General features: G+C 39.2%; 1 protein-coding gene across 11 annotated transcripts in view; it reads left to right on the plus strand.

Annotated features, from left to right (window-relative positions):
* The window catches only part of DISP1 (dispatched RND transporter family member 1), a 181,883-nt gene that overhangs the window by 119,956 nt on the left and 48,413 nt on the right, over nt 1-13,514 (plus strand). For 10 of the 11 annotated variants that reach the window (XM_033099537.1, XM_033099534.1, XM_033099539.1 and 7 more), the window contains one exon: nt 11,687-12,212. In XM_033099537.1, the coding sequence (XP_032955428.1) occupies nt 11,687-12,212 (526 nt within the window). Of the gene's footprint in view, nt 1-3,264; nt 3,354-11,686; nt 12,213-13,514 lie in introns of those variants that run through there. The other variant, XM_033099540.1, reaches the window with a different exon arrangement.

Genomic DNA, 13,514 nt, shown 5'->3' on the forward strand with positions numbered 1-13,514 from the left:
TAAAAATAAAGCAGAGTATTTATGTATCTTCCATGCTTCATATAGCTTACATCTTAGACTTGAATTATAGAATTGTGAGGATGAGCTATTTGCATGGATTATGAAAACAACGTGTGATGTTTAAGTGTCTGGAAATGATTGACCTAAGACCAATTTAGGAAATACATGTTAACCTTGCCTCAGTCTGAGAAGTGACAGTAATATAAAATTGATTCATCCAACATTTTAATCTAACCCCAACTGCCTTTGTAGTTTATACTGAACCAGTCAACCCCTTTTTGCCAACTTTGGGAAGTATGTGCACCAGTTCTTTACCTTTCATTCTAACTGTTTTGATTTCTGGGATTGGATCAGAGCACTCCAGCTGTATGAGTCCCTATAATAACTCCTGAGTGATACTCAGTTTGGCTGATGGACTGCCTTGCCATACTGACTCTATGAACATTGCCTATTTTTTAAAAAATTGTAATTTCTGATCATATCCTCACACAGGAAATCGACAAATGAACTGCTTAGTCTCTCAGCCTTTTGGGAAAATATAAAACAAAGCAACCAAAGTAAATTAGAAAAGCGAGGCTTGGGAAAGAGGGTAGCCTTTGTTCTCTCTCTTCATTTCTGTTCTTTTATCATTTGAATCATTATTAAATGGGCTCACTTATTACAGGCTCACATATTAGATTGCAAGAAAACTATTCACAAGGAACACGGTATGTGCTTATTATAGGCTTGCTAAATAAGGACAATCAGCTACTTAACTGGAAAATATGATTTAATTACCTTTGTGAGCAAACAAGAATCCCACATGAACCGTAAATGTAATTTCAGTTCATCTAATATAGATGAAACAGCAAATAGCAGAATTCACGAGCATTTATAGTGACATTTAAGTAAGGAATAGAAAAAGATTCCTGAAAGGTGTACCCAGGCTCTTACTGACAGTCAGTTTACTGATCCAATTCAAATAAGAAAAAAAGTCAAGACTGGATGTTTTCCTAAGCTTAAAAATCTCAGAATCCTTTAAGTACAAGGATGTCTCTAATTGTGTTTCATACAAAAACTTTGAGAGACTTTTCTAAGTTGCTCAGTAGACCAGGGGGTCCCCTTGAGATGGCATCTGCTGGGCTGCTGGGCAGAGCCCATCTGGGGAGCTACTGCCTTGCTTGCTGGCTTGCTACTTCTCAAACTTCACCAAGCAGGAGGGAGTGGAGCCGGGTATCAGATGCTTAGCATTTGTAGGCAAAGCTGAGGTAATCCTAGGGGTAGTATTAAAAGCAACACCTTGCCATCTAAAGGACTTGTAAGTCCTTTATGATGATTGATCTCAGTTTTTGACTTTATGGAAGACATCTTTAAAATTCTCTCCTGTTTGTTTGCCTCACACACAATAGGTGGGAATAGAATTTTCCTAATTTGATTGACCTTGGTGTTTTTCCTTTAAGCTGCTAAGTTTTGAGGTTTAAAGTACTAAACATTCATGGTGACTGTAGACATACTTGTGATCTGTTCAACAACATTAATTCAACTCAGTAACATGATTCTGTTTCTACTGGGATGGGAAAGAACTCCAGTGGTGCAGATAGATTGCTCAATTGTGAAGTGGCTTATTTTGCGATTTTAGTTGAGGCAAAATAGTTTGAGATGAAATACTGTGGCTTAAAGATAGGCCTATCGTATCTCGAAGGGCCCGTTTATCACCGAAGCACCTTGTAATTCTTATTTGGCTGGGACGTGAGACAAGATAGCAGGCCCGGTGACTGGAGGCTGTCTCATCCTAGAATCAGAACATTTAAGATGCTTAAAATGTAATTAGAAATATCTCTCTCTCTCTCTCTCTCTCTCTCTCTCTCTCTCTCTCTCTCTCTCTCTCTTTCTTTGTTTCCTTCCTTCCTTCCTTCGCATGAAACTTTAGGGAACATATTCTTTTCATAGAGAGGATTAGGGCTTCATTTTGGAGACTGACAGGGGTTGGGGATATATTTTTCTTGAGGGTTAAATAAGCTCATTAAACAAATTGGCTATGCCTTAAACTTTATTCAAATGATCCATACGTAATTGAGGCTCTGTGACAACTTGTTTATCTTTCTGCAACATTGTTCCACATGAATCCTTCACTGTTGTCTCTCCAAGTAATGTCTTGTTAAGGGTTTCTCGTCCCTGCACACTTGTCCCCCCCTTGTAACTTCAAAAGTACTGTGGATGAAACCTCTTGTCATTGTAACTTCCCCCCAAAACAGTGAACATAATCCAAAAATTATACAGCACATGTAACATGGAGTACCAGGTCCATTTTTTGTTTTTTAACATACAACAGTAGACTTCATTTTAAGCAATATTTTCTGACTGTTGAATATTTTGATTGGCAGTTGCTTACTCTTATAAATTGATCAACATTAATTATATAAAGTATAAATCATCAGTTCTCAACCCTAGCTGCACATTAAAATCATCTGGGGAACATTTCTAAAAATGCTAATGCCCACACCCCATTACAGTATGAATTAAATCATAACCTCTGGGTCCAGGGCCTGGTGTCTGTCATTTTTTAAAATATATTAATGAAGTGATTTTAATGTGCAGAAATGGTTGCAAGTGCTGTAATAGACTTGTGACTTTGTGAGTATTTGTTACATTTATGGCATTCCCTTCAAGATTTGCAGCAGACTCTAAATAAATGTCTTGGCTGGTTGTTGGGTTAGTTAACTTCTCAGAGAGCTTTCTAGAACTTTTTAAAAAGGCTATTGATAGACATTTCTGATTATAGAAAACTTCCCTAGTTTTATTTTGTGTATTCTTAATTATACAAAGGAACATAAGTCTCCAGACTTAAGGTTCAAAAGAAATTAGTGCTTAATAGAACTGAAGTCATCTGAAATAGGAACTAAAAGATATAAGAAGCCTTTCTCTCTCTCTCTCTCTCTCTCTCTCTCTCTCCCCGCTCCCCTCTCCCTCTGTTCACCCCCCTCCCTTCCCCTCTCCTTCTCCCTCAATCACCAGCATTGATGCTTATGTATACAGCACTTACATCATAAGTGTGAGGAGAAGTGGTGAAGATTTTGTGGAATGATAATTTTTGTGGATGAACTTGGAGAAGCGCTATCTGAAACCTGCTTTACTAACTGCAATACAGCAATACTGCTCTTGAAAGATGTATTTAGGAAGATCAGTGTTTATGCTAAAAAGAGGATGTTATTGACTATCATTTATCCCAGACTGAAAAAGATAAACTTTATTTTATACCCACATTTCTCTTCCCACATAGACCTGTTCCCAAAGGCACACTGGGCATAAAATAAATGAGAAAAATGAGACCGATGTTTCTACAGCCCTGAAATTCCTACCACTCACCCCTACAGGTATAAAAATCTCTGTTTTGACAACCTAACTCACATCTAGCAATAAGACTGCTTCCTAAATTCAGGAGCTTCAGATTTGCTGTGGCACATACACTGTAACATCTTCCTAAGACTATTTAGCTTCTTGTTATTGTTGTTGTGAGTGGAAGGGAAACATTATCTGGCGGTTTTCATTTTTCTTCTATATCGTTAAGCTCCTTGTAAATATTATGAATGTTTTTGTTTGTAATAACAAAAGAACATTTACAGTTTATCTTTATCGATGCCTTTATCAACATACATCTTGTATATAATCACATTAAAAGAGATTATATGAGATGTTAAGTATATTTCATTTTCAAAGATGGTGTTTGTTATCATAAGTTTAAACTACCTTCTTGATAATATGAATTTAATAGAAAAATAGGAAGTTTTCATTGTAAAAGAAGAGTAATTGTTCCTTTCAGATTCTTTGCCTTTTTGTAGTGTGATGCAAAGCATACCAATAATACCTAGTAAGCTCTTATGAAATGTATGTTTAGTGGTGTAGTATAGATCTTGCAATGCATAGCACGTATCTTTGGGGAAAATGGCTCTGAGTGTATTGCAATTTATGCTCAAGGGGAATAATACCATAATACCATATTTTTGTATAATTCTTTGCAACATATAAAATATTTATAGGTGATTAAGTGAAGATATTTATAAGTGTTCTTTTGGAAGGAGAGTTTAATGGTAGAAAGTTCATGAACTCAAAGGAAAATAAAATTTAATTTGTCTCAGAAAGGGAGAAGATTACATTCTTTATTTAAGACCATTGTTTTCAGTTCCCTAAAAGTGCCTGATTCTTTGATTAAAGATACAGATTTTGCTGTTAGGTCACAATTACATAATTTTGAAATAGACCAAATACCCCATGACAGTGAAGATCGGTCCATTGCCTTACTTCCCAGGTTTGCATAATGCAATGCACGGGTGGACGGCCCCTCTTCTTAATTCAGTGAAATATGTCTCTGACACTCTTAAATGCTGGCTTGTACCTTTTAAAACTTGGGAAATATTGAATTCAGAGGCTCTATTTCACGTGGACCTTCAGACTGAATTTTATATCAGTAGCCTCTAGTGGTCCTGTAAAAGCGGGTTCAACTTGGCAGTGCCCTAGAAGCATCTTGAGGTAGTGGGAAAGCCTTACTCTTAGAGACATGTTGGCTGGAGATTGAATTTCAGTCATTGATTTGGATTAGTTATACTTTAATATTTTTGACTCTCAGTTTTCTCCATAATGGGTTTAAGAATATCTTCTTAGAGGTAATGTGAGGAAAGTACTTGATATAGTGAGCCTTAAAACAAACAAAAAGAAAAAAAGCTTTTAATAGCCCTTTGAGGGGAAAAATAGTCCTAGAGATAAAACTGGGCCGATGGCGTTTGGCCATGTAACCCCACTACAGAAGATGCCTAAAATACAGTTCTTTGTCAGTTTCTCTGGTGCATTTAGAGAAGCTACCTATTTTCTGGCCATAGAACTAAGTGTTAATACGTCAGTTTAGTACCAGTGATCAGAAATAAGACCATCATTTAGGCTAAGCATCAGCAAGTGTGACCTAAGAGCAAAATCTGCTAAGAAGCAATTGTTTCCTATTAAAATATGTTTGGTAAATAACGGATATGGTACACCCCAGATGGCCTATATACCTGGGGTGAAAAATGACTTCAGGTATCTTTATAGACCCATCTTCTTGTATCTAGTACCACCTGAGACGAAAAGATTATCTCACCCAGTTAACTGGGCAAGGTGCTTCAGTCTGGATATGTGTTGTGCTAAAAAGATTAAAATTTGATCAGTTGTTATTTCTATGCACAGTGTAGGGGTCATGAAATAAGCCATAATTACACTTCGTTATCAATTAGAACCTTTATTGTTGAAATGTGTTACTTTTCTCTGCCTTAATCAGAAAAACTGGCCTTTATTTCTCTGTCAACTGCAGTCATTTCCCTACTTTTTATCCATTCCACTCTAATTGGGCGTCATTTTGCCATTACGTAGGCCTAATTCCCTTGTACCGCCCCACCTAGGTTGTGGTTTTGCCTTGCTGCACAAAGTGTGTTCCGGGGACCAGCAGCGTGGGCATGTTGTGGCAGCTTGTCGGCCCACTCCACAGGGACCATACCAGAATCCGCATTTTAGCATCATCTCCACGTGGTCCTCAATGTTTGGGAAGCACTGGATTCGTGCTTTGTATCTTACGGATGTAGTGCAATTGTGCTATATAGGGAGCATCACTCTTTGGAAAAAGATGATTCGCTACGACACGGGATCTTTGGGTGAACTAGTCTTGCCTTGTGTTGTTGTTGTGTGGTGTTATGAATCTGATGAAGATGCAGCAAACGGTTCTTCTAGAATACATTGTCCGAGTTTAAGGAATGTCGTTTAGCAGAAAGCCCTTGGCATCAGAAAACCTTGGCATCAGGCCTTACCGTTGAAGACTCTCTCTGTCTGAGCTTTTCTTTTGCAGAATGGAGTGGTAGTGCCTGCCACACCTGTTTTTCTGAGGGCTCTTAGGAGGATCAACTCAGGAGAGATCGTGCGTGTGAAAGTGTTTGGAAATACCACCGAGGTGTACTATGGTGACTGGTGAGGGTGATGTCCCCTCAGGCTAGATGAGCCCGTGTTTGTTAAGGACAGCTATGGCTTTGCTAAACGGTTACTGTGGTAACCGGAGCAGGTCTGTGTATTCTCTTCAACATTACATTTAGATTTTAACCTGACAGTTTTCTGGCCACCTAGTAATTCTGACTTCTAATTCCAAAGAGTTACTATGAAGTTTTTGTTAACACTCATGAGATGTTAGACGTTGAGCCACCTAAATAGTTTGCATCCGTTGGGTCAAATTGTGTCATTAGCATATTTTGGTATGTAATATGTTGATGAATATAATTTCCATAATTCAAACAGACCCTCCTGTGATTAAATGATAGCATTTTCAATGAGATACTACTTTTTGTCTTTGAAGCATGATAATTTCCTTATATCTTATAAGTGGTAAGTTTCCTGAGTCCCAAACCAAAGTAGGATGTAATTACTTGATCCTTCTAATCACATGAACTCTGATAGCTTTTCTTTCTACATGTCATTCAACATGATTGAAATGTGTCTTATTTCTTCTCTTGTGTCTGCTTAATGCTTACTGACTAGGCATGATACTTTTGGTTCATAGAGAGCTTTGGTACAATAAGCAATAATTTATGTTTCCAAAAATTTGGAAGCTATGCAATATGTTGAAACCCTTTTTCTGAATAGTTTGTATTCATCTGTTCTTGCTCCTTAGCTCTGTTTATATTTCCTGCTTTATCCAATTATTTGATATATTGTGTAAGGTGTTATTGTAAGAGAGCAGATATATATGAGAAGGTAAATTATTTAAAATGCATCCAGTGAATAGAACAGATGTCTAATTATCCTCCAAGGTAAAATAAGTTTGTTTCTGTTTTTTGCATTTTAATAATAATTTGTTCATTATTAGTCTCTGTCCTAGGAACCTTATATGTTGTTTTATTAATATTTTATTACTATGAGGAGACATATTTGTAGTAAAAGTTGTGAGCAGTGCAGAAAGTAAAATGTAAAAGTCTTCTCCATCCTTCCAAATGTTCACACCCAACTTTCCAGCAGGAAACAATGTTAGCATTTTCTATGTCCTTCTAGAAATTATTTGTATATATTCTAACCATGTATGTGTATCACCCTTGTATTTTCAATAAAATGGATTCATACCAGATAGGCTGTTCTGCAGCTGGGTTTTATTTACACATAAAGATGCACTTTGGACCTCTTTCCATACCAATAAACCTGATCTAACTTATCCTTTTTTATTGTACAGAATACCCAATGTATGTATATGACAAGAGTTTCATTCCCCTATTGAGAATTTAGATTGTTTCCGCTTTTCATTGGTACCAACAGTGGTGCAGTCAACACCTTTATTTATCTGTGCATTTATCTTTATACAATTGTTCATGTTCGTCCAAAGGATAAATTCCCAGTAGAATTGTTGTAGGTCAGAGGATGAGGGTATTTTACATTTTGACTAGTGGTGCTCAAAAGGTTGAAGCAATTTGCATTTCAAACAAATTTAACTCTAAGAACAACCAAGACTTAGAGACTCTAAGAACATAAGTAACTTGACCCAGATTCTCATTGTTACTAACTAGTAGAATCAACTTTCAATCTCAGACCCACCCAGCTACAGATGTCCCAGCTACCATTTTAAAACATAATTTTGGCTTTCCAACCAAGAAGCATCATTCCATATTTTTGTATATTCTCGCCAATCAGTGAAGCAATAATGATGACTCCTCCACTATAAATGCATAGCCCTGTATGGTTTTCAAAACAGTTTTACATTCTCATAGTAATCCCATGAGATCGGCACTGATTATTATGTGAAGAACTGAGGCTCAACGGAAAAAAACTTAAATTTTAAAATGTAATCAAAAGGGGCCGGCCCGGTGGCTCAGGCAGTTGGAGCTCCGTGCTCCTAACTCCGAAGGCGGCCGGTTGGATTCCCACATGGGCCAGTGGGCCACAAGGTTGCCAGTTCAATTCCTCGAGTCCCGCAAGGGATGGTGGGCTCTGCCCCCTGCAACTAAAATTGAACACGACACCTTGAGCTGAGCTGCCGCTGAGCTCCCAGATGGCTCAGTTGGTTGGAGCGCGTCCTCTCAACCACAAGGTTGCCAGTTTCAACTCCCGCAAGGGATGGTGGGCTGTGCCCCCTGCAACTAGCAACGGCGACTGGACCTAGAGCTGAGCTGCACCCTCCACAACTAAGACTGAAAGGACAACAACTTGACTTGGGAAAAAGTCCTGGAAGTACACACTGTTCCCCAATAAAGTCCTGTTCCCCTGCCCCAATAAAATCTTAAAAAAAAAAAAATGTAATCAAAAGATGCACCTTGGCCAAAGGCCTGATAAGTCCCACACTGCTAAAGCACTCAGGACATAAAAATGCTAGTAGAAAAGGTGAAATAGGAAAAATGAGGTTAGTAGCTTTGAATGTATTGATATTGGCATATTAAATTCATGAGCAACAGGAAATACACTAAAATATCTGGCAGTGGGTCCCATCACACCTCAAGCCAGTGCCTCAAGAATAGCTTTCTTCTGGCAGCCCCGGTGTATTATGGCCCTGGGGAAAACAGATGATTTCAACATTGCTGTCTTTGAAAAAAGCTTTCATTATTTTTGATCCAAAACTGAATTTGAACTTCCACCATAAGTACTCTGATGACTGCATTTATAATCACATAGCATTACATTTAGGACAATAGTTCCTTTTTATGTTGGCTCTTCCTGTAGCTCATCTCGTTTCCTGTTCTATCCTAGGCTCAGATCATTTTATTTTTTTTCTCATTTGTCTCAGTTCTAAAGAAGTTAAGATCTTTCCCTACATGGGCTTGGGTCACCTCTTGACTTCAGAGTGAAACTGTCATTCTGCTCATCTGAATTCCCACACAGATACATCCACTGAACTTCATCCATAGACATTTCTTAGAACAATTTATTTCGGGTTTGTTTTTTATTATTTTTCACTTACAATTCCTAACTTATTTGATTGTTCTCATTTTATAGTTAAAGAAACTAAATCATAGAAAGCTCATGTGACTTACTTCAAATACAAGCCAAAGTGAGAGTTCAAATTATTCTTTACTATCCACTAGTTCCGACTTCATTGCAAGAAGTCTCCAAGTTACGAAACAGGTTATGTTCCAAAAATTCATTTGTAAGTCAGTTATTTGGCACTTGAATGGCATTTTACCACAGTGGGGCGGGGGTGGGAGGAATGTTATAAATGGTGATTGGCTCGCCCGGTAGGTCTGCAGAAATCTATTTAACTCTTATGTAACTACAAGATGATACATTTGCAATAAAAATAAGAGGGAATGATAATTGTAATTCTGGTTACGAAGAAAAAGAAAAATTACTTTTTCCTGAGGAAAAGCAGATTCAATTAGAAGATAGGGTAACATGAAATTGACAAGAGTCTAGATGGGATTTCAGGCACTTTGCAGGGTGTTAGAGATTGATGGTGCCGTTTTAAGCCCAGTTTCACTTGAAAACTTAGAAGATTTTGGTTGTTTTATGCTTCTCACTAGAATAACTCCCCCGGCAGCTGTGATTAGAGTCAATAGGATTGACTGAAATTAAATACTTAACCGAAAACTAGGATCGCTGAGATATTAACCAACTTGGGATGGTAAAACCAAACCGACCTACCAGAGAAAGTCTTCCTTCCTCCCAGCCTCCTAAGGGAAAGGTCAAGGGGAGTCACTGACTTTCCCATTCATCCCAGCAGATCTGTCAGCTGAGGTAGCTTGACAGAGGTCTGGAGAGAAGGCTTGAGTCGTTGGTGGAAGGGAGAGGTGTGCCTTCAGTGATTTCAGTGGTGAATTTGCAGTGAGAGTTTCTAGTTCTGGGAAATAACTGCGTTTATCTAGTTTGCTTATTACATTATCTAGACTTGTCTTTCATTTAAGTATACAAACATCTTAAGTTTCAATTAATTTTTTTAGAAGTCTAACCCCTCTTTGGTTGGCCTTTAATTGATGTGTTTTATTGTTTTCAGAGCATTTGCATACAACTTTTTTTTGTTAACAAAAAAAGGGAGGGTACAGTCTTCAGTAAACAGCAACTTAAGTAAGGAAGCAGATCTATTGCACATTGAGAAGGTGGTGGGAGAAAGGTTAGTGTGTGCCTCCTGCGTCAGATTAGGGCTCTAACCCGTTGCCTACCCTCCTTGCCCACTAGTTGGATAACACGTTTAACTACCATTGCTTTGTGTTGAGTATATTATATGAATGTTTTATAAAACTATGTTTTAAAACTGTTTTATAATATATATTTCTACTCAGGAGTGTATTCACTGAAGGAGAGAGCAACTGTATTTACTACCACAATTCAAAATCCCTCTCAATTGTTATTATAAAAGGCAGTTGGGATTGGCAGACTGGTTTTTTGATGCGTTGTACTGTCATGCTCTGCTCAGAAGTGCCCCTGTGGAATAGTTATATATTGAAACGCCGTGTGTTGGAATCGTCCTCGTGGCTGATCCAAGTTTGTCAGGTTCGATTTCCATGTACTCAGACTGAAAAGAGATGATCTCTTTCTGGTACCTGTGTGTCTGCAGGAGATGGGGAGAGACTGGAGAGAGATTTCTCCAGAAGCTGTTTTGTCTATTAGAAGAATGCCATGCCAGAAGGGTTAGTGAGCCAGACTATGGTTTTCTTTTTTTCTTGTTGGCTCTCATGTTAAGTAAGGTTAAGTAGACCAATCATAGCATTTGATGGCCTATTTTTTTAACTGCAAATTTCCAGATTTTATGTGTACGTTGGTCAGAGGACGGTGCGTGAGTGAGGAGAGAGGGAAGAGGTTGTCTGATTTTGCTTTTGTTGGTTGACTGGACAGAAACATGCTACTGGTAATTTGAGCATTAGTTTTCTTTTTTTTACATTGAAGACCTGGATCATTTGGTGAAAGGAAAAAAATTAAGAACAAAAGTCTCATTTGAAATAAATCCTATCCATTGTATTATTTTTCTCATGTCCAAGCAATACATGAAAAACAATAAGGTCATGGCAACTTACGTCACATACTTATGTCGCAAACAGTCAGGTCATGGCAACTTATGTTCATTACTTTTTAACATTGTATTCATTGGTTTAGGGGACGAACCTTTCGTGTCTGTCATCTTGGTAGCCACAATCCTTAGCTGATTAGGTTATTTTTTTGGGGGGTGGGGGTTGGTTGTTTATTCTTATTCTAAGACCCGAGTGACTTAGAGGAAAAATCAAATTTTCTTGATATTTTTTCTAAGACATAAAAACATGCTGAACATTATTCACATTATTTTAACCTACACAGCTCACTGCCTTCAGAGTGATCCTTCATTTTGCCCGTTACCTTTATGTCAAAACACCCCAAACACGATATTGTGGAAAAGTTGAGGGGTGATATTCGTATCCTCCCTCGCTTCTTCCCCCTCCCCGCCCCCACCCTAAAATGACCTAATTCTTGACGGATACTTGCACATCTAGGATGAGGAGAGAAGAAGGGCCCTAAAAGTAGAGGTGGGCTGGGGAAAAGGAGTCAGTCGGGACAGGAGAGGGTTCTCAGAGTGGCCGGGAGGAAAGACGAGGAGGGCTGGTTCTGTCCCAGCCGCTTCTGGGTTCCCCCACTCTCACAGCTCCTGAGGGAACCTTTGTTTTCAAAGCGCTGTGTTTAAGAATCTTTCCTGTCTCCTCCACATATTTGCCTGCCTGACTATAACTGCTTGATTTCATGTCGTTTTCTTTCTCAGGGTCAAGACACTGGAGCATGGCTACGAGCAGCAGAAACAGCGATTTTGTGATTCTGAGCAATGGCAGCATTGCGGCCAGTGCTGCCAACCCGAGTCCCCTCACCGCCTGTGACGGAGACCTTGCAGCGCAGCAGCTCACACCCAAAGAAGCACCAAGGGCAAAAGTGAGTCCCAATGGATGCCTGCAAGTGAATGGCACAATTAAGTCATCCTTCCTGCCTTTAGACAACCAAAGAACACCTCAGATGCTACCCCAGTCCTGCCACCCTTGCCCATACCATCATCCTTTGACCAGCCATCACGGTCACCAGGAGTGCCATGGCGAGGCTGGTGCTGTGTCACCTTCCGCTTTGGCCCCGTGTTGCATGCAGCCCGCCTCGGAGTACTCTGCCTCTCTGTGCCCGCATCACGCCCCTGTTTACCAGACCACGTGCTGTCTGCAGCCCTCGCCATCCTTCTGCCTGCATCACCCGTGGCCCGACCATTTTCAGCATCAGCCTGTGCAGCAGCACATAGCCACCATAAGGTGAGTGACCCGCAGGTTTCACCCGCCTTTAGCATTCGTTATTCCACAGGAATGTGACTGCTTCTGTTGATTTCCCCAAAAGGAGAGAAAAATGTGTCAGAGAAAGAAAACCAGTGAAGATGCCTATTGTGCAGACGGTGGACAGCCTACTAAACTGCAAATGAAATAATAGTATATCTGTTTTATCCATTGACTTCTTAGTCAAGTAAACCCTCCCTCCTTTTGCCCTCTCTGCCAGGTGCCCATGCTAGGTCTTGCGTTATAAAGTTCAGTCAGAGTTTTTGTTGTTAGTAAGTTCTGGTATTAAACATGGGGGATCTATTTATGATGAGGCCGCCTAAACAGGAGTCTTTGATTTTATATTATTGATAGTGAGCAACCTTTATGGGGGAAAAAAAAGTTGCTTCTTTACACTTCCTTATGTCTGTATTCACAGTTTCTATTCATGGGGTTTGGGTAACTGCCGTATGTTGAGATCAGATGAAAACACCAATTCCTTTCATAGCCAATGAAATCTGTAGCATAGGACTTTAAAAAATATTTTTTTGTAAAGCGTTTTCAGACATGATAGATTGAAAAGGGCTAGAAAAATCTCTATCATCTCCAGTTCTCCTTCCCATCAGCCCGTAGTTTCTCTTACGCTTTTCAGCTATTTTTTTTGCGTGGGTGAGTTAAGGCACATACAGTACAGGTGAGCACTGGTAATGTATTTTATAAAATGTTGAGTACTCTAGAAAGACCAAGTATTATTTCACAGTTTTAGGTAAGTTAAAAAGTTTTAAAAGAGCTAGAAGAGAGCATTCTCTTGTTAAAATTGGTATAATTTACATACAGGGAAATGCATGTATCTTATGTCTACAGTTTGATCAGTTTCAACAAATGCATATGCAAGTGTAATCCACACCTGGGTCCATGTCCAAGGTAGGGCATTTCTGTCACCCCAGAATGTCCCCTCCTGTCACTCCTTAGTCATTCCTTCTCTCTTCAGCAGAAGCAATCACTGCCTCTGCTGAATCGTGCTGCTGTAAGCATGGATGTGCAAATATCTCTTTGAGTCCCTGCTTTCACTTCTTTTGGGTGTACACCCAGAAGTGCACTGACTGGATCATATGGTAATTCTATAATAGGTTTAACCTTTTGAGGAGCCACCAGACTGTTTCCACAGCTGCCGTACTATTTTACATTCCCACCAGCAGTGCACAGCCATGGGTACACTTATTCTTTGGTGTGTTTTTTCGTTTGTTTATAATGGCCACCCTAATGGGTGTGACATTACAGATGTTTAAGCGGAGAAGAAACACT

This window comes from Rhinolophus ferrumequinum, chromosome 27 (genome assembly GCF_004115265.2).
Source record: "Rhinolophus ferrumequinum isolate MPI-CBG mRhiFer1 chromosome 27, mRhiFer1_v1.p, whole genome shotgun sequence".
In the NCBI taxonomy this organism is placed as follows: Eukaryota; Metazoa; Chordata; class Mammalia; order Chiroptera; family Rhinolophidae; genus Rhinolophus; species Rhinolophus ferrumequinum.